Raw genomic sequence first — 25,543 nt, 5'->3', positions numbered from 1 at the left:
TTATTTTTGAATCCTGGTACAGGAAGCACCTGTCTGACACACCCATTCACCCTGTCAGTAAACTAGACATATGGGGTTTGAGTGATTCCAGCTACCCATATCTCGGCTATGTGATAGTAGATATGGAGTTTCCCAAGACAGTGACTGGAGCTCCAGCTGCTTTGTCAGTCCTAGCTCTGATTTGTCCAGATCCACCAGGTCCAGACCAAACCCCGGTCATCATTGGGACCAATGCAAAAGCCAATCTTCCAAAACGCTTGGCTCAGCTGTGTGAGGAAACATCTGAGATGCATGTTCAGACATTAGGAATACACAGTCTTCTGCTTGGAGATGCAGGAAGACATTTGGGTTCAAAAGAAGAGAATGAAGAGATCGGGTGTATAAAGTGGGAGGGTCCTGGAGACCTGACATTTCCTGCTGGGAGTAAATGTAAAGCATCTTGCAGAGTGGATGTGGAGAAGACTCTCACTGATGACATCTTGGTAGTGGAATCTTCAATCATAAATCCCCTTCCTGCTGGTGTGCTGCTACAAGCCATGGTTATTCCAAGTAATGCTGTGGATGTGAACCAGCTGACCTTATTGTTCCAGAATGAATCTTTGAGAGACATAACAGTTCCAGCTGGCACTGTTGTGGGATGTCTGTGTGTTGCTGATGTTGTCACAACAGTTTCCAAACAAAACACTGTAAATTCAGGATTCGATGCAGGTCTGATAAATTTTGGAGACTCACCCGTTCCAGAACAGTGGAAGCAAAGACTTTGTCAGAAACTATCTGAATGAGCATCTGTCTTCTCTCTGGATGAGCTGGATGTGGGACTCGCTAAAGAGGTGGAGCATACAATTAGACTGTCAGATCCTCGCCCATTTCGAGAGCGCTCCAGACGCATCGCTCCTGCAGATATTAATGATGTACGTTGTCATATACAGAAACTACTAGCTGTAGGCATCATTAAAGAGTCCAAAAGTCCATATGCATCTCCCATTGTAATTGTGAGGAAAAAGAATGGAGATGTAAGGATGTGTGTTGATTATCGGACACTTAACAGTCGAACTGTGCCCGATCAATACACCACGCCCCGTATAGATGAAGCTCTTGATTGCCTCTCCGGTAGTCAGTGGTTTTCAGTTTTAGACTTGAGGAGTGGCTATTATCAGATAGCTATGAAGGAGGAGGACAAAGAAAAAACAGCTTTTATTTGCCCTCTAGGATTTTATCAGTTTGAGAGGATGCCACAGGGCATCACAGGAGCTCCTGCAACTTTCCAACGCTTGATGGAAAAAGCAGTAGGTGACATGAACCTCCTCCAAGTACTTGTGTACCTTGATGACCTTATTATCTTTGGAAAGACTCTGGAAGAACATGAGGAGAGACTCCTAAAGGTTCTTGACAGACTTCAAGAAGTAGGGCTCAAGATTTCTCTGGATAAATGTCAGTTCTGTCAGACAAGAGTGAAATATGTAGGTCACATAGTGTCTGCAGAAGGTGTCTCAGCTGATCCAACAAAAATTGAAGCTGTTACCACATGGCCAATGCCTACTAATCTGAAGACCTTGCGGTCATTCTTAGGATTTTGTGGGTACTACCGGAGGTTTATCCAGAATTATTCCTCCATAGTTCGCCCATTGACTGACCTAACTAAAGGATATGGACCCACGCAGCGTGGGAGAAAACCCAAAAAGGATGGAGCTAAAGTTTATCTGGATGAGCGGGAGCCATTCCGAGAGAGGTGGGATCAATCATGCACTGATGCATTTGAGGAAGTGAAACACTGCCTTACCAATGCCCCAGTCCTGGCTTTCACTGACCCCAGCAAAGCTTACGTCTTGCATGTAGACGCCAGTCTGAACGGACTAGGCGCTGTCCTTTATCAAGAGTATCCAGAGGGACTGCGACCAGTGGCCTTTGCCAGCCGCAAACTAAGCTCATCAGAAAGGAATTATGCCATTCATCAATTGGAGTTTTTGTCTCTCAAGTGGGCGGTCGTGGAGAAATTCCACGATTATCTCTATGGAGCACGCTTCACTGTACGAACGGACAACAATCCCCTAACTTATGTCCTCACCTCAGCAAAGCTTAATGCTACTGGGCATCGTTGGCTGTCAGACTTATCAGTCTATGATTTTGACATAATATACAGACGGGGAAAAAACAACATTGATGCGGATTTATTGTCACGGAGGGAAACTGGAGGGGAAGATTCTGGGTGGCAAAGTATATCACAAGCGGGAGTAAAGTCAATATGTCAGAAAGTTGGCACCAATGGTTCTCCTGCAGATTCTCCTAATTATGCAGAACAGCTTGGAATCTCTCCTGAGTGTATCCCTGATGTATATGCTTACCCTACGCGTTTGCAACTCAACTCACTGGAACAAATGTCAAGACAAGAACTTATTACAGCTCAAAGTGTAGACTCTCTCATAGGACCAACCATCCAAGCACTGAGCGATGGAAAATGGCCGGATGACATCAAAGCTAATCCAGAGATGGTGGCTATGAAGAGAGAGATTAGAAAGTTAAACATGAAAAATGGACTGTTGCATCGAGTGAGCAAAACTCAATCATCACACAACACTCACCAACTGGTCCTGCCTGCCCGGTTGAGAGCAACTGTGCTGAAATCTCTTCATGATGATTTAGGTCATCTAGGAGTTGAACGAACTACTGATATGATCCGAAGTAGATTCTTCTGGCCTAAGATGTCCTCTGATGTTGAGCAGTACATTAAAAACTGTGGAGAGTGCATTTTAAGGAAAACTCCATGTTCAAAAGTAGCACCCTTGAACCAAATGGTTAGTACCGGGCCATTGGATCTGGTTTGTATCGATTTCCTTTCCATGGAACCAGATTCCAAAGGCATCAGCAATGTGTTAGTCGTCACAGATCATTTCACCAGATATGCTCAAGCTTTTCCTGCTAAAAATCAAAAGGCTCTCACGGTTGCTAAGATTTTAGTGGAGAAATACTTTGTGCATTATGGACTTCCCACACGTATTCACTCCGATCAAGGGAGGGACTTTGAGTCTCGACTAATCAAAGAACTGTTGACGTTATTGGGCATTAAAAAATCTCGGACAACCCCATATCACCCACAAGGTGATCCGCAGCCAGAGAGATTTAATAGGACTTTGCTATCCATGCTGGGAACGTTGAATCAAGAAAAGAAAAGACAATGGAGCCAGTATGTTGTTCACTTGGTGCACGCTTATAACAGCACCAAATGTGATGCAACTGGATTTTCTCCATATTTTCTCATGTTTGGGCGAGAAGCAAAGCTCCCAGTGGATGTGTGCTTTGGGACACCTCTGGATGAAGAGGAAGGCCGTCGGCATTCCTCTTATGTTGCAAAGTTAAAAGATAACCTGCAAAGAGCTTATGAGATGGCAACTGAAGCAGCCAACAAACTGCATCTGCGTAACAAAAAAGCATATGACAGAAGACTTGGGTTTCATCATTTGGAACCTGGTGACAGAGTTTTGATGAAAAATCTTGGATTAAAAGGGAAACATAAGCTTGAGAACCGCTGGTGTGATATTCCCTATGTTGTTGTGGAGAAGATGCCAAATCTGCCTGTGTATAAAGTGAAACCACAGAATGGAAAAGGGAAGTTCAAAACTATGCACAGAGACAACCTCTTGTCCATAGGAGACTATGTGCGTATGCCCATGGTGGATAATCTTCCAGAAGTTCACCCAAACTTACCAACAAGAGCACAAAGACGAACTAAATATAAGAGACACAACAACAATCATTCAGTACAGGTGGCACCTGAAGAATCAACGGAGTCATCTGACTTTGAGTGGGAGTTACCACACCGACCATACCGGACTTATCTGGAGGGAATACTCCAGGAACACAACAATAGACGTGCACCACAAGAGCCTACTGTTCACGAGTCAGAGTCGGAATTGGAGTCAGAACCTGAACCTGTCTCTAGTGAAGATGACCGGCCATGTCCAAGTAGTTCTAACAGCAGAATGAGTCATGCACATTCAAGACCAAAACGCACCATTAAACCAGTAGTGAGACTTACTTATGATGAACCTGGCAAAGCTAGTGATCAACCCCTCACTATCGTTCATAGGGGTGTTGTCATAAAAATACAGAGCTAAAAGTGGTTAAAACTGCCCTTCCCATTGTTGAGTTATCCAAATGTTCATAAAGTCTGTTGGGGACACCAGACATTTAGAGGGGGGAAGGTGTAACCCAGTCCAAAATAAGAGTATTTTGTATTGAGTTAAGTTCATGGAAGGAATAATAATTTAGAATGTGTTAAGCATGTTTGCTTAAATATGTTAAAATTGTTATAAATACGTGTTAGCAAAAAAGAAATGTATTTAAAATCGTTTATAGGAAAGTAATCTTCACCATATTTTATTTTGAAGGGCTTATGTTTGTAAGAGGAAGTGGCGTAGAAAAAAGCAACTTGATTGGTCCATGGTTGGCGGAGGGTCAGGGAAGAAAAAAGGAAAGAAAACTGCGCTGGAAAACGTGGCGGAGTTGATGAGAAATAAGTGCTTTGTAGATATTCAGGTTTTCAACTCGACAGTCTGTGTATTGATATCGACTCTGCACTTTTGTTTGTAGCTGCTGTGATCATTCCAAACCGGAATTCCCTGTACAGTAGGTGAAAGTAATATGCAATGCTCGCTAACGCATTAGCATTTAGCATTCATTAGCACAGTGAATGGACATTGAGTACTGTGAGCTAACTCAGTTAACAGAAGACTTAGCTAAGGTTTCCGTTGTGGGAGCGTTACAGAATTGAGTCTAGTGCAAAGAGATGAGCTTGCACTGAGCCTGAATCCTGTGCTGGAGGACTGTGTCTATGTTGGATTTTTCTGGCTGTTTCCTGAATCCTGTGCTGGAGGACTGTGTCTATGTTGGATTTTTCTGGCTGTTTCCTGAATCCTGTGCTGGAGGACTGTGTCTACGCTGGATTTTTCTTGCCGTTTCCTGAATCCTGTGAAGGAGCTGAAGACATCTTGCCAACTGGACTAAGGTCGAGTTAAATTTCAAGAAGGTTCGGGGTTTCTCTGGAGTAAGGTACCAAAATCCACGCTTCATCATCACATCAGGCCTGCAACGGGTTTATTTTTTTTGGGACTATATCTTAGTTAATTATTGCCGGCTTAGGAGAACATTTAAGTGTGGGCCCACATTGAAAATAGGTTTTGAAACCAAAAGATTGAAACATCTAGTTTTTTTTTGTTGTGAACTTATTATTGTGTTCAATATATGTTCAACATTTCATACAGGTGTGTGCTTGATTTATTGTAGAATAGTATTTGGAGTATATTATTTTTGGTCAAAGCTATATTATTGAGTGACGAGAATAGGAAAGTACTGGAGCATTATTATTCTAAAGTGAAACTTAAACAAAGGTTTAAACACGGAAGTGTTATTATTTATAAGTTAATGGGTTTAATGAACTCAGGGGCTCTTACCTACTTCATTGCGGTAGAAAAGGGCTACAATTTGAAGAGCAGAGGTACACTTATGCCAGATTACCCCAAGGTTACTGTGAAAGTCCCACGATTTATTCCCAAGTAATGAGTGCCAGCATGTTTACGTTTCATCCACCAGGTGGGAGCCAAATACTTCTCTATGTTGATGATGTCCTTTTGGCCTCCCCAGATGAAAAAACGTGCAAATTAGACACCTTAGCACTGCTTAAACACTTAGCCAGTGAGGGCCATAAAGTTAGCAAAAACAAGTTGCAGCTCTATAAACCACAGGTTAAGTATTTAGGTCACAACCTTAGCGCAGGAGGAAGAACCATCCTAGAGGACAGAAAAATAGCAATTTTACAAGCACCTAAACCCCAAACTAAGAAACAAATGATGTCATTTTTGGGTCTCACTAATTATTGTAGGACCTGGGTGCCAAATTATGCTGAGATAACCTCCCCTCTTCAGAGACTTATTTATGATCAGGAACTAAAAATGACCTCACCTTTAACCTGGACCCCAGAAGCAGAAAATTCTGTGCTCTCAAACAAAGTCTGGTTTCCAGCACAGCCTTAGCCCTGCCAGACTACAACAAACCTTGTATTCAAATGGTGGACTGCAAAGGGCATTTTATGACCTCAGTCTTGGTACAACAGCATGGAGACAAAATGAAACCCATTGCTTATTTCTCCTCAAAACTAGACAGTGTGGCTTGTGCACTCCCCCATTGTGTGCGAGCTGTTATTGCAGCCTCTATGGCTGTTGAAAGTAGTGCTACAATAGTTTTATATCATCCTCTGATTTTGAGAGTTCCACATGCAGTTTCAGCCCTGCTGCTCCAGACAAACATGAATTTTCTTTCTCCAGCTAGACACCTTTCCTGTATGGCAACCCTGCTCTCTCAGCGTCATCTGACTATTGAAAGGTGTACCACTTTAAATCCTGCCACCTTACTTCCACTTCCAGATGAAGGCTCTAAACATGACTGTCAAGAATTAGCAGAACAAACAGCTAAGAGCAGACCTGAACTTTAAGATTTACCACTACCTCAGGGTGAAACATTATTTGTCGATGGGTCATCTCGAAAAAATTAATATGGGAAAACTCAAACAGGTTATGCAGTTGTTACCTCTAACAAGGTTTTGAAATCAGGGGCTTTATCTTCAGCGTACTCAGCTCAAGCTGCAGAATTAGTTGCATTAACAGAAGCTTGTAAACTTATGAAAGGGAAAGATGTAACTATTTACACAGACAGCCAGTACTCATTTTCAACAGTGCACTCTTTCGCTCAATATTGGAAAAATCGTGGTATGGTGACCTCTACTGGCAAACCAGTGACACATGCTGTATTACTGCAAAAATTATTGATTTCAGTAAAATATCCACGCACATTGGCCATTTGCAAATGTGCTGCACACAAAGCGGGCAAAGACATTGTGTCCTTGGGAAATTAGCCTCGTGAGACCATCCTGATCTCGGGAGCTTTCAAGGCTTCACTCGCAGATCAGTCTGGCTACTCTCCGTTAAAGAAAATTTGGAGCCGTTCACCAAACGAACGTCCAATCAGCGTTGGCTTTGAGGCGGGTTGAGGTGTGACGCAACGAGAAGCGCGACAGTTCAGTCTAAAGAACATGGCGGCTTCAGCCGATGAAACTAGCGTTAGCGTGGCTATCGAGCAAGTTTTATCGGAATTACAGAGTATTTCTTTGCTGAGCTAACAAGCCTTTACCTGCAGCAGCAAGAGTAGCTTGGCTTGTGGTTGTGTTTTCGTCGTCGCTCGTAACAGAGTGACGACGAATCTGATTGGTTTATTTGGCCCGTCTATCACCAACATAGGCCAATCAGCTAACCAGTATTTTCGCCCCTTCCCAAAATTACTTCAACGGAAGGTTTCCAGATGGATATGCGGAGCAAATCTATCTGGCGGAGTCAGGTAATTGGGAAATGCCCTTGCTGACAAAACTGCAAAACAAGCTGCTTTTGGCCCCATTCACACCCTTATGTTACAACCATGATACAATACTGTTCTGGACCACACCATTTTAAAAAATATGCAACAGCAAGCTCCGGACATGGAAAAGAATTTGTGGTTAAAACATGGAGCTAAATTAACAAATGACATTTATATGTGACCTGAGAACAAACCTATCCTTCCTAAAAATCTTTGTAAATGGGCGGCTATCTTGAGCCATGGGGTGACCCATGTCTCCAGAGGGGGGATGGTTGGACAGACAAATAAACATTTTACAGCCGATGGATTTAATTCCTACTCAAAAGGTTTTTGTAGAGCATACCTCACATGTGCCAAACACAATCCACAGGGATTTTTGAGGCCACGTAAAGGGCGATTTCCAACACAACAATATCCATGTTTTCATAAAGTTTTCATGAGAAAGGAGAGAAGTTCTGCTGAAAATTTTTCCTAATGGTGATTTTTTGATTTCCTGTTCCAAGCAGAGCGGGGTTCATAGTATTTCTATCTTTTCTAAATCTGCTTTGAAATCATCTTTTGTCATTCATTCATTTATCATTCTCTCCATCAATTCACATACATGATAAGTTAAAGCTGTGGATCTATAACTTCCTGTATCAGATCTCTCTTTGCCTGCTTTCAGGATTGGTAAATGATCGCTGCTTTCCAAGCTTTAGGTAAATTACCTTCTTCGCAGATTCTGTTATTCAAATAAAACCAGTTTAGATGATTTACTAAGCTGACTGATCATAATGGAGATGATTTGATCTTTACTTGGAGAAGAGAACATTCTTCAGTTCTGATGATTTGTAAACATGGATTATTTGGTCCAAACTTTAACATTTAACAACCCAGAAAAAAACAAAACAAAATTAAAACAGGAATAGATAATAAATACTATTTGAGACCAGTCTATGGCTTCAAGAACACACGATGTAGACTGAAAACAGTGAAGTTGGAACTGGATGCTAAGTTTTTAATACTTTCACTTTTTGTGACAGTGACAGTCATCTGCTGTCAGAAAGTCAAAAGCTCAAAAGGAGAGACTAACAAAACGTGTTGACATAAAAAGTGACATTCTATAGATATTTGAAATTTTGGTGTCTCTGCCAACTGAGTTACAAAAATGTCCCCAATAAACCTTTTTATGGCACCAATTCGTTTAACAAGAGCTTGTAACCTTTCATATTCAATAAATTCTGAGAGTTCTGATTTTTCTTTAACAATCTAAAAGCTTTATTTCAATATTTTATTACAACGTCACAATCATTTGTCCACTAGTAATATTTTTTTCTTACATTTACTTTTTTTGCTTTGGATGGATTGTCGTGCTGCACCTAAAATGGCTTCACAGATATAAAGATTTAAATAATCAATCAAGATCCAAGTCAAGATTAATATTTTGCATTTCTTTATGATAATTATTTTGTATTTTTCTCAATCAGCACATTGAAATATTGATCTTTCTACACCTTTGTTATTACATCGTCCTATCTCTTAACTCGTTTCACTTATTATTGGATATTGATCACTTTGTATGGTTGATTCTCTTAAATCTATCTAATTGCTAAAGTTTTCAGATATCAGATTTAGGTCTACAGCTATTTCAGATCCATTTCTGATCTTAACTCTGGTACCACTTCCATCATTAAAGTTCCTAAAATAATTTATTTTTACCACCACCTCTCATTTCCACCCCACAGTGACTGTAAGCATTAAAATCTAAACAACAATTTACTTTTCTTTCTATATTTTCCATCAGTCAATCAGAAATTAAATAACCTGGTGGTGAAAAGATAAACTGCATGATGTCTGATTATTAAACCCATTTGCTGCGTTTTTAAATGATCCAAACATGTCAGTGATGGTAAAAAGTGAGCAGAACCACAGTCAGTTCTAAGCTTTCATTTATCAGGACATGAATAAAAGATCATCTGTTCCTCAGCAGCTCTTAAAATGAGGGAAATACAACAGCAGCACAGATTCCATTGGGTCATTATTTAGTGAACAGAACCAGAAGCAGAACCCTGAAGCAGTGAGTGAAAAACTAAGTCCATCCTTTCTGCTTCCACAGCAGGTCAGAGGCTCAGTAGCTGCAAGGAGCTGCTGATCACATGACAATCTGCACTTTAACCATTTTTAGCCCTTTAACACTAAACAACAATTAGTTGATGCTTTGGTGGAATTATGGCATCAGAACAGAAACAGAAAAACAAGATAAAAACCAAGAATCCACTAAAAATACAAACTAACACCAAATAATGATATAAATCCATCAAAGTAACAAAGTAAACTGTAGTCCTTAATATCAGCACACTGCTGCTGCTAAAATGAGCCGTTGTTCTAATGCAGATTATTACTAGAGCTCCTAGAGAATTATTTCTCCTTATTTTAGTGCTGCTGAGCAGAGTGTCGACAGTCTCTGGTTAAAATCAGCATCAGCTGAGGATGTTCTGAAGATCCAGGTTGAAACCCTGATTTCATTTCAAACCATCAAAGTGAATTTAAAGTCAGAGTCAGAGAAAAGAGCAGAGAGGAGGCAACTTGGTCCAAACTCCTTCTTTCCACCTGCAGCTGTTTTCCAGCTGTTCTCCACAGGTGGAGGCTGGATGTTTGGGAGGAGAGAAGCGGCACATTAAAGCTCCAGATGTTCACAGCTGGATTCTCCCCACAGCAGCTGGAACAATTGCACAGATGAAATGATTGAGTCCTGAAAAATGGGATGTTTGGATGTGATCAGGTCTGCAGATGCCACTGACTGGGATTTGTGAAGAAAATGTCTCTCAGAGCTGTGAAGAGCTGTGCTTCTTTAGAGGGAAAGCTCTGAAATCTTCACTCCTCCCATCCAGTGGTGTTCAGGTGGGCTCAATGGAGCGCACCCAGCAGGACTTGATCTGAATCAACTCCATTTGATTTCTAAGCACAAAGAAAAAGCCTCTAACAGTTCTGTGTGTATTGATGGAAAATGGCTTTTAGTAAAAAGCTCCAAGTGTGGATCAGATTTCTGAGCTTCAGCAGCAACCAGAACTGTTGCTTAAAGCTGAAGTTAGAAGTCAGAGAAAAGCTGCAAAAGAAAATCAAAGCAGCGACTCAGACGTTCTTTCCTTCCATGAAGCTCATTGATTGTTGGCAACACATCACACACAGCACAGTAGAAACATGAAGCTTCTGCTTTTAAAAGCAACTCATGGCTTTCATCTTTTCAGCTTTTAGTGCAACACAAACATCTGGACTAAAACTGATCTGAGAGCAGCTTCTGGTTCCTGAACAACGGCTCTGGAACGTTGATTTCTGCACTTTTCCAGCATCTGGAACATTCCAGCTCCACAGTTCACATGTTAGCTTGCTGTCAATGTTGCTAGTAAACCTTTAGTACGTGATCAGTGGACAATTTGGATTCAGCTTGACAGGAGAACACCTCCAGATGTTACTCAACACATTTCATTAAGATATGATGTGGAATTTCACATTTAAAGCTCATCAACATGTGACTTTACAATTCTATTGATCAAAACTGCTGAGGTTTACATTGCCACACTATGTACATACTAATTACACAGAAAATAAAACAAGGTGCAGAAAAAGCTGAACTAGAAACAGGTTAGTATAAAATGTTGAAATGATGAAGAACATTTCCATAGTTTGCTGCCACAGAACTTTGGTTCCAACAACACAATAGACGGTTCCAGCTGGATTCCCTCAGAGCTTTCAGGACATCTTCTTGTCAGCCTAGGCACGGCTCATGGAACCATCTGCCACACGAGTCCCTGGATCTGCACAACAACTTACACAATATACACATTAGGGGACAAGGAGGTGGCTTTTGCTGGCTTCATACTATCTTTTCATCGTCACATTTGGTTATTGAACAACTACAGAACGGGTCAAGCTATGTTCCAGAAAATGAGTTTTTATCAAATCAATAAATGAGTCAGCCCCAGGTAAGATGGCCGCCACATCAGCTCAGCTACTGGGAAGCTTAATGAAATGAACTCAAAGAATTTCACATGTATTGTTTTCTAGATTTCTGTGGAGGTAAATGTTCTTCATCCAAACACTGACTTCTACAGCCAATCACTTTACTACCTTTGGAACACAGAGAAATGACTTTTAAAAGTCACAGCTGCTTCTTTGATGAAGTTATCTCAGTAATATGTTCATAGGAAACTCTCCTGAAGTAATCCCTGGGGATTTTCCCTCACCACATCATCATTATCATCATTATCTTTTTTACAGTGTATTCTAAATACTGATATATCTATAACAATGGCACATTAAACATGTGAACACAAATCGCTTCATTTCACATATTCCACTAAAACAGTACATCCAATAACATCCAATTAAAGGTAATATTATTATTTTTTCATTTTAAAAGCCTTGATGATCTGCTTTCCCTCAATGACTGTTAGATCTGTATTTTTACTTTATGCTCTAAAACTAAGTCAGTTCACAGATTCACAACGTTCTGAATAAGCATTGTTACTGAGGTACAGGTATACAAATGACTAAATAATTACAAATGCTAATGCGAGTGAGCAATCAGGCCTTCATCTGACTTAGTAGCTGACTAAGCTGGCATTTAGTTACCTGCAGACAATCTGAAAGCCGTCTACTGTTTTCATGCTGCAGATCCTGCTGAGGATTAGCTGAATATAGCATGATCACACGTCCATTATGACACCATGAAATGCTCCACATGCTGAGGATTCAGTTACTAAACGGCAGAAAATCAGCACCAAACAATACATTTACTAAGCCAGTTTGTAACTGGAGGCTCTGGCTGCTTTTACCATAGAACACAAGGAGCAGTTGTTCCATGAATCAAAGTCTACAATGGCAGAAAATAGGTAACATCACCTTTATGGTTCCATGTGTTCCATCCACTAAGATCAGCTCCATGTTCAGAGGTCACACTACCACATCTTCATAGAAAACAAGCTTCCACCCTTTTCTGTTGCTGCTATGTGTTAAACTACAGGATCATTGTTATCTGTCAACATCCAGATCATATTTATAATGAAGCAATGCAGTTTGCAGACAATCCCAATGAAGTGTGACAGAGTTTGTGAAAACCAAATGATCTGCTGAAGCTAGATGTGGCCAGCAAGGCAACAGGGATGCAGCTACGCTGTTTTTCTCTGCCCACATCATCCAACCTATTGCTGGGACATTTACAGTAAAGCTTAACACTTCAGGGCCAACCTAAAAACCTGCCTTTGTTACACATGCAGAGAATCTTTATTACTACATATAGACCAACATTTTAAGCTCTGCTCATTTTGAAGAAGATTCTTGACATTCTCTGGAAGTGTTAAATGTGACAGTGATGTGTGTTTGAAATGTGAAATAAATGCAGTTTATGTAAATAGTAAATGGTTTCATATTTATGAAGGTGTGCTGTGAATCCTTGAATAAATAGCTTTTTACCTCTTGGTGCACCTTTTAAATTCTTTTTTGTCTGGGCCATCTTTTCAACTACCTTAGTGATTTCAACCAGATGTTGACAGTGAACACCTCATGCGTATACGGAGCTCTAGAATGATTCCAGTTGCTTTATGTCGTTGCCGTTGCTCTCTCTAGCTGCCCTTTTGTCTTCTAATGCTCCAGTTTAGTTCAACTCTGGCTAGATTTCACCGTGTTAACTCCAAACTTGTTGCAGTCCGCCCTCATCATTCTTCCTTCAGCCAAGATGCGGCTGACACTCATGTTTGTGGGGAAGCAGAATAATAATCAAATAATAAGAAGAAGCTGCTGCATATGTCTCTATGCTTGCATCCAAAGCCTTGAGTGAAGGCGTATCATGAAGGGGAGAAGTTGCCAGGTTATTTCATATTTTATAAACTGTTTCTGTTGGGACTCAACTGGATGGCGTAATGCCCAAAGCTTCTGACCACAGATGTGCTTAATGCCACAATTTCTGCCATGCAGTGAGAGGCGTTTTAGTACCAAATGTTTCCCTCCTACATGCACTCTGGACTGGAAACACTGAGAGCTACTTTTTAGCATCTGATTGAATGTGACTTTGTAAAGAGCCTTGAGATGACGTGTTGTGAACTGGCGCTATAGAAATAAAATCTAATTGAAGTGAAAACATTTTAGTGTGGTTATTGTGGAGCATTACCTGATCACTGCTTGTTCCACAGGCTAAAAAACATTCTTTGGGGATTCAACAGGACATGAAGTTTCTTTTTCTTTGTCTCTATGTAACTATAAATGTCATCAAATAGTCGGCTTTTATCACTTCCATGCGTTTCATATTCCACATGACATAAATGTCTTAATGTGGGTGTGGCCAGCAGATTTTGTAGCATCTCCCTAAACAGAGCTTAGACACTGAAACAAGGTTTACCACTTTGCAATATACTCTAGTTGCATATTCTATATATTAGCTCTACATGGCAATATTTAGCCCTAAAATCCCTGCCTGGTCCTACCTGATGCCGTCAGTATTTGTTCACCCAGAGCAACTCTTTCCTTTTCCAGGTTCTTTTTGATGGAGAAAAGCTGATGGCTGGAATATTTGGAAAAGCTTTCCTCACTTCCCTTGTGATCTAAAAAAAGGTAGAATATTTATTTTGTATTATTTGTAATATTCAGTAGTTTGTTTCTGTTGTAGTTCCATATTTCTGCCAGCAGGGAGCGTATTCACAACTACAAGCTCTACGCGCTTCTTCTTTTGTCTTTTTTCTCTTTGCGCTGATGCCGTTACTGCAGTTTAGAGAGAGTTAGAACAGGAGGCGTCAATATAACTAGTTACTAAGTAAATACTGATTAAAACTGTATTATATCTTGAGTTATTGATCCTAGGAGATTATCTGCACCTGCCAGGAGGGTTTCTGGTTGCGGGACATCACCGTGTTGTTGTGTTTTGTCGAGTGAAAACTGCGGTGAGTAATGATGATTAGCGCTTAGCATAGCATGCTAACTACTGCTGATTCTGGCTGATTGCTCACTGATTTCATGGAGAAAGTATCTTTGTTATATTGTTATGCTTGGAGACGATGTTTAAAACCAGCTGGAGACAGATGAAGGTATATGTCTGAATTGAGGATGTAAAAAATTGTGTTTTGTGTAAATTATCTGTGTTAATTGAGCTATTGCTGCATGTGATTTGTACTATTACTATATGCCAACTAATGCTATATAGTTAAGCAAGCTGGTTTTATGAGCTAAAACAAGCAACAGTGTGCTTTTGAGTTATTGAGAGACAGTAATTCAACGAATGATTAACAAACATGATTGAAATGTGATTTAAAATAATTCATATACACCATTTTGTGTGTGTGGGCTGTTTAAAAATAAATTTTATAGCTTTATGTGATACTTTGTCAATTTGAATGGTTCACGTGGACGGATGGACGGATGGTCTGGGCTTTTTCTTTTTTCTTGCCATCAAGATCTCTGCCAGCTGGCGCCAGAAAATGCTATTATTGGGCTTTCTTCGTCTGGAAACAAATGCATACAAACATCTTACGAGCGCAGCCATGATGAACTGGTGAACGCGCACAGCTGACAATACAGCGATCTGATTGGCTGAGCAGCAAAATTCGAATCACGTGACCTCTTCGACCGGAGCGCCACAGTTTAGATTTTTTTACCGGCTATAACTTATTAATGTGCGAGTGAAAACGTGGGAACATTGGTGTTTTGAGTTCAATGCTATGTGTAGCAACTTTTCCCGGTGGAAGAAAGTTTCCCCCTGACAGTTCATACGAAACTTCTTAAGGAGACGTCCTACAGATTCTGGCCCACGCCAGCCGCACACTCCGCTGCGCGCAGCTCCTCCGTGCGCTGAGGCGCTCGGCTCCTCTTCACCTCCCGGCCGCATAATGACCTCCGCGGCTACGATGACGGAGCCTCTCAACAGCGGCTGGACCCTGCCAGCTGCGATCAGCGGAGGAACCACACCCCCTCCACCGCCCGCTGATGACGGCACTCCTCTCCCTCTGCGCCAGCAGAAACCCTGCGGCTCCTCCTGTCCTTCTCCGGGGACGTCACAGCTCGCCTCTAACCAACTTTATCAGTGTCAAGCCCGAGCCCTCCTCGAGCTTGTGCTATTCATTGAATTTAAGGTTGCTGTTTCATGTATGATGCCACTATGGGTCTTTTGCAGACACGTGACTTCGACACTAGGAGGCGCTAATTACCCCCAATGCACAGGGCGTGACGTCACGTGCAAAAAACCCATTTGTAAGCCACAATCTTTTCTCCAGGCAGGAAACCTGAAAAATTTCATGCCAGAACGTCCTTTTTTACCTGAAGTAGTACTCCCACAGGCTTTAACACAACAAGAACGAGCCATTTTATTCACAAAAGAAAGGGTAAATCTCCTCGGGACGTTTGAATAGCAGCTCGAATTTCTCGCTCGGTAACCCCCCAATATGGCGCTAATTACCCACAATGCACAGGGCGTGACGTCACGTGCAAAAGACCCATTGTACGGCATTTGATTTTTTATTTTTTTTTTCCTGCATTTTTATTTTTTTTCCAAAATCTTTTCCCGTACCCCCTGTCATGACGTCGCGTTCGCGTACCCCCTAGGGGTACGCGAACAATAGTTTGGGAATAACTGCTCTATGTGATACTTTGTCAATTTGAATGGTTCACATTCATTGATTTAAGATTAAAAACAGGATAAATACTGTACAGTTGATTTGGGTAAATGTATAAAAAGAGAAAGATTAATGTAAAAGCTGCTGCTCTATGCAGTTTTTTTTTGTATGAGTCGGTTTTGATCACTGATCTCTATTATACAGTGGAGTGCTAATAGCTGCTGTTAGAACGAGTCGCTGTGAAGCCACCAGCCGCCATATTGGTACTCCCTATTTTCCTCCAGTAACTAGGGAATATGTGCGCTACAGCATCGAATAACGAGGATTTTCTCATGTTCAGGGGGTCTTAAAACTTTTAAAATGTTAAATGCCAAATACTTTTATGTTATGTTCTAAAACTATCAAGTACCGAAAAAGTCGTGTGCTGAAATATTTAGCATTTTATTTATTTAAATAAATATATATATATATATATATATATATATATATATATATATATATATATATATATATATATATATATATATAACATTTATAAATATATAAATAACAATACACAAAAACATATATTTACATATATGTATACATATATACATACTTATATATAAATAATAAATAAATAATAAAAATTATTCTAACAAGAAACCAGGTTAGTTTGCACAGACTGATGCCAAACTCCTGTAATTCTGTAGTTTTGTATTTCGGAATAAAAAGGAGCTGCTGTTAAATTAAGAATTAATTTTAAATTAAAATGTTCTTAAGAATTAAATTATTTCTTAAGAGACCAAACGGATCCGTCTGAGCGTCTCTCTGAGCAGCACCAGTTGCTTTTCCTTCCAGATGCCGACATGCAGCTGATAATTGGACGAATAACTGGACCACATTAGCTGCCTGTCAGTTATTTAGTGTTTTTTATTAAACCTTTATTTATCCTGGGGAGAGACCTGCTGACATGGAGACCTCTGAGGTTAAGCTGTCATGGCTGTCCAGGTGTCCACCAGGTGAACTGTACCTGTGGTTTCTGACAGGTGAGCCGTTGCTGGATCTCCTTCAGGCTCGTCTAAATGTTCAGGACGGCTCACAGGAAGCTGCTTTCTAGTCTTCTAGGCTCCAGTCTGTCACAGCTTTATTTATTTATTTATCCTTCAACGCTTCCTTTTCCTGATGGAGATTCTCTTCAATCAGGTTTTTCTTTATTCTCTTTGGCCTTTAGCAGCAAACCAGCCAATAGATTTAACACTCTTCATGTGTTTGGGGCAAAATGAGCTGCTAAAAGTAAACTTTCTGCACCAAATGTAATCCAAGGTCTACTTACTCTGTTCATGGAAATGAGTTCATCAAGGACGGCACATCAGACGAGGCAGACTCCACCCAGTGGGCCGTCTGGCTGAGCATCGTTTGGTTTAAATGTATCGATGTTAGAGAGCGACATCAACGGTCTACATAGCTAACACGCTAGCTGCTGTTAGCTCGACTCACACTGCGTCAGCGCTGCGCCCCTCCTTCCAGCCTCAGAGCCTGGAGGGCCGGTTCTGAACAGATCCCTGGTTCTGTTGGGATCTGGGTCCAGGAGACACTGGGATAGAATAGAAACGCATGTTTGCATTTCTATTTTAGGGAGATGTTAGCTGCAGCCATCCTCAGATGTCCAGCGTGTGTCTGCCAGAAAAGTCCAGAAACTCTGGCTTAGAGTGAAAACAGGTCAGCTTTTACTCCACTGCTACATTCCTGTGGCTTTAAGCTTTTAGGCCTTTACTCGACTTACTGCGCGGTTCTGTTGGGCTTTTCTGGTTCTGAAGCTCCAGCCTGTCGGTACTACTCTCCACTTCAAGGTTCATCTTCTCTTTGCTGATGTCTGGAAAAGTAAAACGTAAACATGGTGAGGTTTCTGACGTAGATTTAGCATGTTGAGAAATCCTGACAATACTAAATACAGGGTGTGTCTCATTCCGCCTACTTCTACACTTCGAACACTTAGTTTTAAGTAGGTAGTGTGGATAACACAAAAAGTCAGTGCACTGAAAGTACCCGGATGACCCCCTAAAAACGGTCACAAAATGCAATGCGTAACGATGGACCCTACTCGCACTAAACGGACGCCATCTTGACTACAAAGCGGAAAGGGAGGGGCTAAGGACGTCGGGAAGATTTTTCCATTTTGAAAATAATGGCGGACATTTCAGCCGAGACAGCCGGAGATGCGACACCGCAATCATATAAATGTAAGTAATGGTGGTAATACGAGGCATTGTACTCTCGTCTAATGCATCACTTACATGTCCCTCACTGATAGAAGCTGATATAATCATTTGGCGAGTTAATTAGCGTAAGTTACATGTTAATGCTACCTAGCTACCTATAGCTACCTAGCACGTTAAGCCAGCCATTGAGACTAGCACGTTAGACATGTGAACTCTATCGTGTTAATTTTAAGTAACAGCAGTAATAAGCCATCCATTGGGACGAGCATGTTATCTGTGTGAACGCTAGTAAGTTATGAAACTGGCTTTGTGACTATTTTAGATTATGGGCTGGTGAATACAGTGTTGTGCCGTTGTAATGCTGGATATCACGTATACTATTGTCGGGCAAGGTGAGTTCCATTTGTCTCATCGAGGTATTTTGATCCGTTTTAGGGACCGACGAAGATACCAGGGAGCTAATCCCCTGGCGTGCTGCTAACGCAGATTTATTTACTGGCAGGAGGAATGTGACCCTTACTGGATTCGAGTAAGTACATTGCATTAACAGTTGTATTACGCTACGTTCTTCACTTCAAACTAACATGATCACATATGCTCGTTATTGACAGTGCTGTAGTAAACACATGTAAAGCAGTCTGCATCTCTGGCCCAACCCCAGGATAAATAATCTACTCAAAATAAATGTTGTGATATTGTTGTTGCAAACAAAACATAAGAAATATTTAATGAGTAACATAACATTAGGTGGGCGAACCCAGTACTCGTGTCATGTTAAATGTTCTGGTAGTGGGCCTCTGTATTATTTAATGCATTGATATGATCTGCTGTTGTGTTTTTACCAGGGAATTCATTAAGAAAAAGGGGTTGGAGGGGATGCTGGATGCTAAAGCCATCAGGAAGCGATGGGAGAATTTGGTGCAGAAATACAAGGTTAGTACACAGGGTTCCTGCGGATCCTTAAAAAGTCTTAAAAGGCATTGAATTATGTAATATAAAACTAAGGCCTTAATTGGCATTAAAATGTCTTAAATCAGTCTTTCTTAGGTCTTAAAATTGTTACCAGGTCATAAATAGGATTTTATTTTTGTAATCCTTACCAAACAGTCAAATAATTGATACAATTATATATTTTTTAAATTTACCGAACGGCTCAATGTAACCATTATTGGTTCCGTCCCGATAGTGGAACCAATAAAAACTGTTGCGGCCGGACCATAGCTGTGAAAAAGAGTTGGCACTGATTTATAGTTTATTTTAGTAGGGAACAAAACAAAGTTTGTGAATTCAGTTCAGTAGTTGTTAAAAATATATCTGTAATTTAACATGTCTACTGAGCCAGAAAGTAATGGTTTATGTTAAAATAAACATTTGGGTAAAGTTGTCGCATCCAGGTTTATCTTGTTTATCGTGAAGTTGGTCTTAACTTTTTATTTCAAGTGGCATTAAAAAGTCTTAAAAAGTCTTCAATTTAACTTGCCTTGTGCTGTAGGAACCCTGGTACAAGGTTGTTCCATACATATCTTTTTGGAAAACTCCTTTAGGATTGTTTGGGAATTTTACCTAGGGTGATTGAGAGACTTTAAACATTTGAACGGTAGTGTATATTTGTAAGTAAGAAATGTAAATACATTGTTAGTGTTTAACATTTGATAGTGAAATAGTGCAGCTTTTTTTTTGTCGTTCATTCACAGGCACTTAAAAACCCTCGTACCGGGGTTAGTACAGAAGGGGGTGAGGCCACCGCTGCTTCTTGGAAGTGGTACGCACTAATGGATGAAGCAATAGGGAGCAGGCCATCTATGGAGTCGCCTGCTCTCTTTGCTTCATCCGACCCGGAAGTGGCTAGGGCCTCACCCTCTTCTGTGGTGACACCGGTGACTCTCCTTTTCTCTAGTTAGAATCACGTTCCCATCCAGAACCCTTCAGAACCATTTCACCATCAGTCTCCATCATCATCTGCCATGTTTGGTGTTTCCATCTCCTGATCACCATCAGTCGTCAGTTTAACGCCTCCAGCAGAAGAGAAACCATCCGGTTCTGTCCATTAAGGCCCAGGCTGTTGAACCGACTGGGTTCAGCCGGTCTGCCGGTACCGGCGCCGGTCCAGGCTTCCTACGCCGTCCTGACGGGTTCTGACGTCTGGAGGAAACGTTTCTGATTTCTCTCCTAAATTGACTTTATAACTAAATGGATCATCACTATGAATGGATTTATTGCATCAGAAGGCAAGGTTGACCAAAAGATACACAGACCCCCTGGATAATGGAAGGGGAAACGCTGCATGTTGACCAGAACCATAAACGGTTAAAAAAGAGGATTAAGAGTGTTGTTGGAGTCTTTGGGGGAGATTGTTAATCTTCAGTTACACCCTCACTTTCTTTCAGCGGTTATAATTTAGGTAGAAAGTATGATGGCCTTTAACATGGGAATAATTGGATAATTCCAACTGTAACTTTAGCTGGAAAACTTCACCTGTGCATAATCTGCAAATATATTAAAGTAGATTTTCTGTGGCTGCAGATGTTAGAGCGTAGATGTTCCCTGTGGGAATAACAACAGTTGGCTGCTGTAAACGTGGAGAAACAAACCTGACCAGAGCGAAGAGCCAGTCGCTCACTAACGATGCCTTCAGTGGACATTTGTTCAGGTTTGAATTGCTGCTCAGGCTTTGACCTGAGTTTAAACCACCAGGATGAACGGCTCAGTCTCACATCTGACCTGAGTTAAATCCTGTCCAGCTCGGCCTGTTACTTCTTCATGTCTCATTCATTGATGGCCCGACTCACCCGGTTTGGACATTTGGAAAAAACGATCAGAGAGAAAACATTTATTATATACATGTATTTATTACAATTTGAACTTCCAAAGGGTGAAAAAATTTTACGTTACCATAGAGGCACATTTAGTATATTACCCGACATCCTACTCCATGGTTGTAAGACCTAATCTGCAGAACTCACCCTGACCACATCTTCAGTAGATTGACCAACCCCCTACGAAGTGTCAGGGGAGGGGGGGGGACCCCACAGAGTCTCCAGGCGTCCATCTTCCACCAACAAAGGAAATCTGTTCTGCCCTGACAACTCAGGAACTAACATTAAGTTTAGAGCCCAGAGGTCCATTCTTCGTACGTTGCTTCAAACATCCGAGATCAAATGACACATCCAAGATGATTTCATCCGGCTAATCATGATCCGGCTAATTGGGTTCTTCGAACACACCTGTTGTTTATGATTAGTATGGCTGGATTGAGTTATCTGAGACAACTGCGTGTTCATGCATTTGTTTAAAAGGGGAAATGTATCGATAGTAGAAACATTGATCAGCAACGCTGCTATAGGCTGTTCAGCATGCCAAAGAACGCCCACAGTTTTTCTCCCAAGCAGAACACGAGCTTTTAATGGAAGGTTATGCCGAATTTGAGTCATTAATTAAAACGACAGGGAACACCTCAAAGTCTGCTAAAGCCAGGAGAGAGGGCTGGCAAAAAGTAGCAGACAAATTAAAGCGTAAGTAGTGTTCATGTAAGATGTTTCTATCACTTTCTACAGTATGAATTAGCATTTAAATAATTTCATATTTACTTTGTTCTTTTATGTCAGAGCCTCCATGGGACCCACTAGAACATGGGGAAAAAGTGAAGCACAAGAATATTCTACAAAATGGTAGCCTTTAATTATTATACTGTATTTTAAAAAGCAACTTCTTTCTCTTTTTTCAAAAGCCACTGTTAAATGATATGTTTGTCTGTTTATAACAGCCACCAAGAAAAAGGATGGAAAAAAAACAGGTTCTTTTTACTTTTGTTGCATGAGGCATGTTTCACCCTTTTTCTTTCACAAAATGACACAGGGTGCCATCCGTTCCCTATATAAACGGCATCTTCAACAACAAAAAATATATTTTGACCCGAAAAAACACAAATTAAGTAGAGAAATTGAACTCCACAACTTGAAAAAGAGTAAAATTGCACTAGAGATCAAGTTGATTCAAAAGGACCTTCAGAGTTAGTTCTAATACACCATTTGACAGTAGTATTGCTGACTTTATATAACTATCTCTTATTGCAGACAAAAGATGACTTGCTGTCTTTTCTTTATAAAGAATTGTTTAAATAAATAAATCCAGCTAACTGAGTTAGCAACGTACGAAGAACGGACCCCTGGTCTGGTTTTAGGAGTTTAACCAAGATAACATTAAGAATCATAAGAAAACTTTCAAACCGTAAACCATCACAAAGGTCCCTCACTAAGAGCTTTCCTGCTTCTTCATGCCTGGCATCCAAAGGAGCTTGAATAAATTCATTGTTTTAGAGTGGGTCAACAAATACCCCACCTTCTGTAAACTCCAAGGCACAGTTTAGGGATTAAAATGTAACCCTTATTGTCTTCATCAAAAATCTGATTCATACAGTAACATATCATATATTTCCATAACAATCCTGGGTTGGCCGTAATGGCAGCTTCTCCACCAGCGACTGGGTCACAGGTTCAGCTCGTCTGTTTTCAGCTCCTCTGCCTGACGTCACTGTAAATCAGGACTCTGAGCCCACATGCCACTGTGAATCATGATGCCTTGCTCATGGTCCGTTTCTGTGTCAGCAGGAGGAAGTGAGGACTGAGAACCGAAGGAACACCAGAACCAAGCTCACTCCAAAGAAAGCAGAGGTACCGGTCAGAACCAAACAGCTGAACTGGTCACCTGGAGACAAAGAGCTGATCTGTTGTACTTCTGTGGTCAGAACTCTTCCTCAGGTTGTCGGTTTGACTCCCAGAGCAGCAGGAAGGACGGCACGCTGCAGAAGATCGGAGACTTCCTGCAGAGCTCCCCGACTCTGCTGGGCTCCAAAGGTCAGAAACGTGCGACAAGAACCCAGAACCAGGACCGGTGGGCTGAAGCTCACCAGAGTCAGAAACGGGTTTTACTTTATTACCAGAGGCTAATTTAATGCCGTCCAGATTAAGAAGTTAATTCTCTGTGTGGTTATGAGGCAGAACCAGCTGTCATCAGTGATTATTGCCTCTGGTTCTGTTTGCTTCACACTGGGCGACCCGTGTTCCTGCAGCCAAGAAGATGATGAGCCTGGTCAGCGGCCGTCTGGACCCAGACTCAGCAGCCGCCTCTTCCTCCCTCAGCCTGAGGGCCAAGAGGGGCAGAAAGAAACTCTACAGACCTGAAATCTCCTGCCCCATGGACGTGCCCCCCCACCCGGTAAGAGCCCTGAACCGACAACCTCAGCAAGCTGCAGGAGAACCAGCAGAACCCAGACCTCAGTCAACCAGGCCAGTTTTATTAGACCTGTTAGTTCATCATCAGTTCTTCTTTCCTCCTCTGGTGGATCTGCTGAGGGTCCAGACCTGTTCCCTGACTGACCATCAGCTAAATTAAATAACTAAAATTAATTCAATAAATGACGTTTGATCTGATGGCTGATAGCTGCTGCCTGTAGTAAAGTTCTTTATAGCCCCGACATGCAGGATTTAACCCACCCAGAACCAACTGGTTAGGGTCAAAGTAACCTCTGAATACAGTTCTATTTATATTAAGATGTAATAAAACTGTATTATAATTGTTTTTAGCAATAAAATAAATGGATATGGAACAAGTTTAATGAGTGGCTGACCCCATGTCTGCTTTTCACAAGTCACTGGATTTATGTCAGACTGTCAAATTCAAATAAAAGATAAATCTAAAAACTGGTCTTCAGTCTGTCCAAGTCAGCAGTTTGGAAGTAAAGAAGCTGATTTTAGTCCCAGACTGTCAGCGTCGGCTCTTCTTTCATTCTCAACGTGTTTTCAAGGTTTGGAAAGATGGAGCAGAAATATCATTTCATCATTGCTTTGACTTTCTGCTACTGATTTATTCAACTAAAGAACAAAATCTGTCATTTAAAAACATGTCAGAAAGAAGATGGAAATGTTTTACTGTAAATTAGGACTTTTTAAAAGTCAGTGTTGATAGAAAAAAATCTGTTTTATTGAAACAAGCATCAGAGTTTTATTGAAATATTGAAAATTGATCAGAGGAACAGAAGAGAATGAGCAGCAAATGATTCAAACACAGAAGAAGAAAATCTGTTTATTGCTCATTAAAACACATGAAGTAGAACTGCAGCAAATATACAAAAGGAAGATTTAACATGTGAATGTAAAAAGTGTTTAGAAAAATAGGAGCCGACAGAAACAGATAATCTCCAGAGATTGAGAAAAACTGGCCAACATTTCAATGAAGTCTGACTGATGAATGAAAGTAAAAAACCAAGAGAGAAAGTCAACATGCTGATATTCAGAGTGAAGCTTCGACTGGAAACAGGCAGAAAAACAACATGTGGATCCTGGAATAATCCCAGCTTCCATCTTTAAAGGACTGGAAGAGGAAGAAGTTTCCAAGGAATCATTTAGAAGAGTTTCACAAAGAAACAGATTGAATCCATGAATGTGAAAACGTCTTTCTGAGTGAAAGAGACAGACATGAACAGACTGAACTATCTGTTCAACAGGGAGAGGCTTTCTCTGACAGGAGGAGACTCTTTAGACTCAATCAGCACAGAAACACTGAGGAACCAGAACTGGACCACCAGAACCCAAAGCCAGGAAGCAGAGGTTCAGTGAATGTGGTGTTGAAGGTATGGAGGTGGATCAGTGAGTCAGAGGAGACTCTGTAGAAGGACAGAATACCAGCAGGACAGTCCACATACACTGCTACTCTGTTGGAGACGGAGGAGGAGGAGATAGATGTTTTAATGTTATTATGATAGACAGAGTAACCATGATCAGAGCATCTCAGACTCCAGGACTGATCATTATATCCAAACAAACAGTTTGTACTGTCTCCTCTCCTCCTGATTCTTCTGTAACTCACTGATATATCAACTTCTCCTCTCCATTCGACCTCCCAGTAACAGCGACCAGTCAGATCAGTTCTACACAGCAGCTGAGGCCAGTGATCAAATCTGTCTGGATGATCAGGATATGACTGAAACTCCTCCACATATGTCACCTTCCTGTTGTCTTCAGACTGTTTGATTTTTCTGTTCACTGTGTTTGTGTCGATTGTGAGTTGACAGGAATCTGATGGAGAGAACAAAGACAATCCAGCTGCAGTTATTGATCATTTATTGACACTTTGATGATGACTCCTGAATGAGTGATGGACAGTTTGAAGATGGTTGAATGTGAGCTGCTTTGTTGTCATGAATCAAATGAAAAACACACTTACACTTCCTCAGACCTGGTGTCAACCATCGGACTCCAGCAGGCTCCACCCTGAAAGGAGGAGGGGGGTCAGACCATCAGTCTCTTTCAGCAGCAAACATGGACATTACATGTCTCTCAGACACACATTGTCCTCCACTGAGAAAGG

At 41.1% G+C, this 25,543-nt stretch overlaps 1 protein-coding gene, 1 long non-coding RNA gene and 1 pseudogene across 2 annotated transcripts in view; 1 reads left to right on the top strand and 2 right to left on the bottom strand.

The window, feature by feature from the left end:
• LOC118561874 overlaps window positions 1–25,543 on the bottom strand; it is a 951,216-nt pseudogene that overhangs the window by 215,034 nt on the left and 710,639 nt on the right.
• LOC118561892 lies at window positions 17,918–19,154 on the top strand. Its single transcript, XR_004930343.1, has 3 exons — window positions 17,918–18,199; window positions 18,614–18,707; window positions 19,024–19,154. It is a non-coding gene; the product is annotated as an uncharacterized LOC118561892 (long non-coding RNA).
• Window positions 24,722–25,543, bottom strand: part of LOC118561872 (protein NLRC3-like) — a 21,592-nt gene continuing 20,770 nt past the window's right edge. The window contains 2 exon segments of the mRNA XM_036134133.1: window positions 24,722–25,251; window positions 25,400–25,446. Of these exon segments, the coding sequence (XP_035990026.1) occupies window positions 24,722–25,251; window positions 25,400–25,446 (577 nt within the window).

Source organism: Fundulus heteroclitus, unplaced genomic scaffold (genome assembly GCF_011125445.2).
Source record: "Fundulus heteroclitus isolate FHET01 unplaced genomic scaffold, MU-UCD_Fhet_4.1 scaffold_75, whole genome shotgun sequence".
Lineage (NCBI taxonomy): Eukaryota > Metazoa > Chordata > Actinopteri > Cyprinodontiformes > Fundulidae > Fundulus > Fundulus heteroclitus.
Note: the sequence above shows the minus strand (reverse complement) of the source record. Positions and strands in the feature narration are given on the sequence as shown.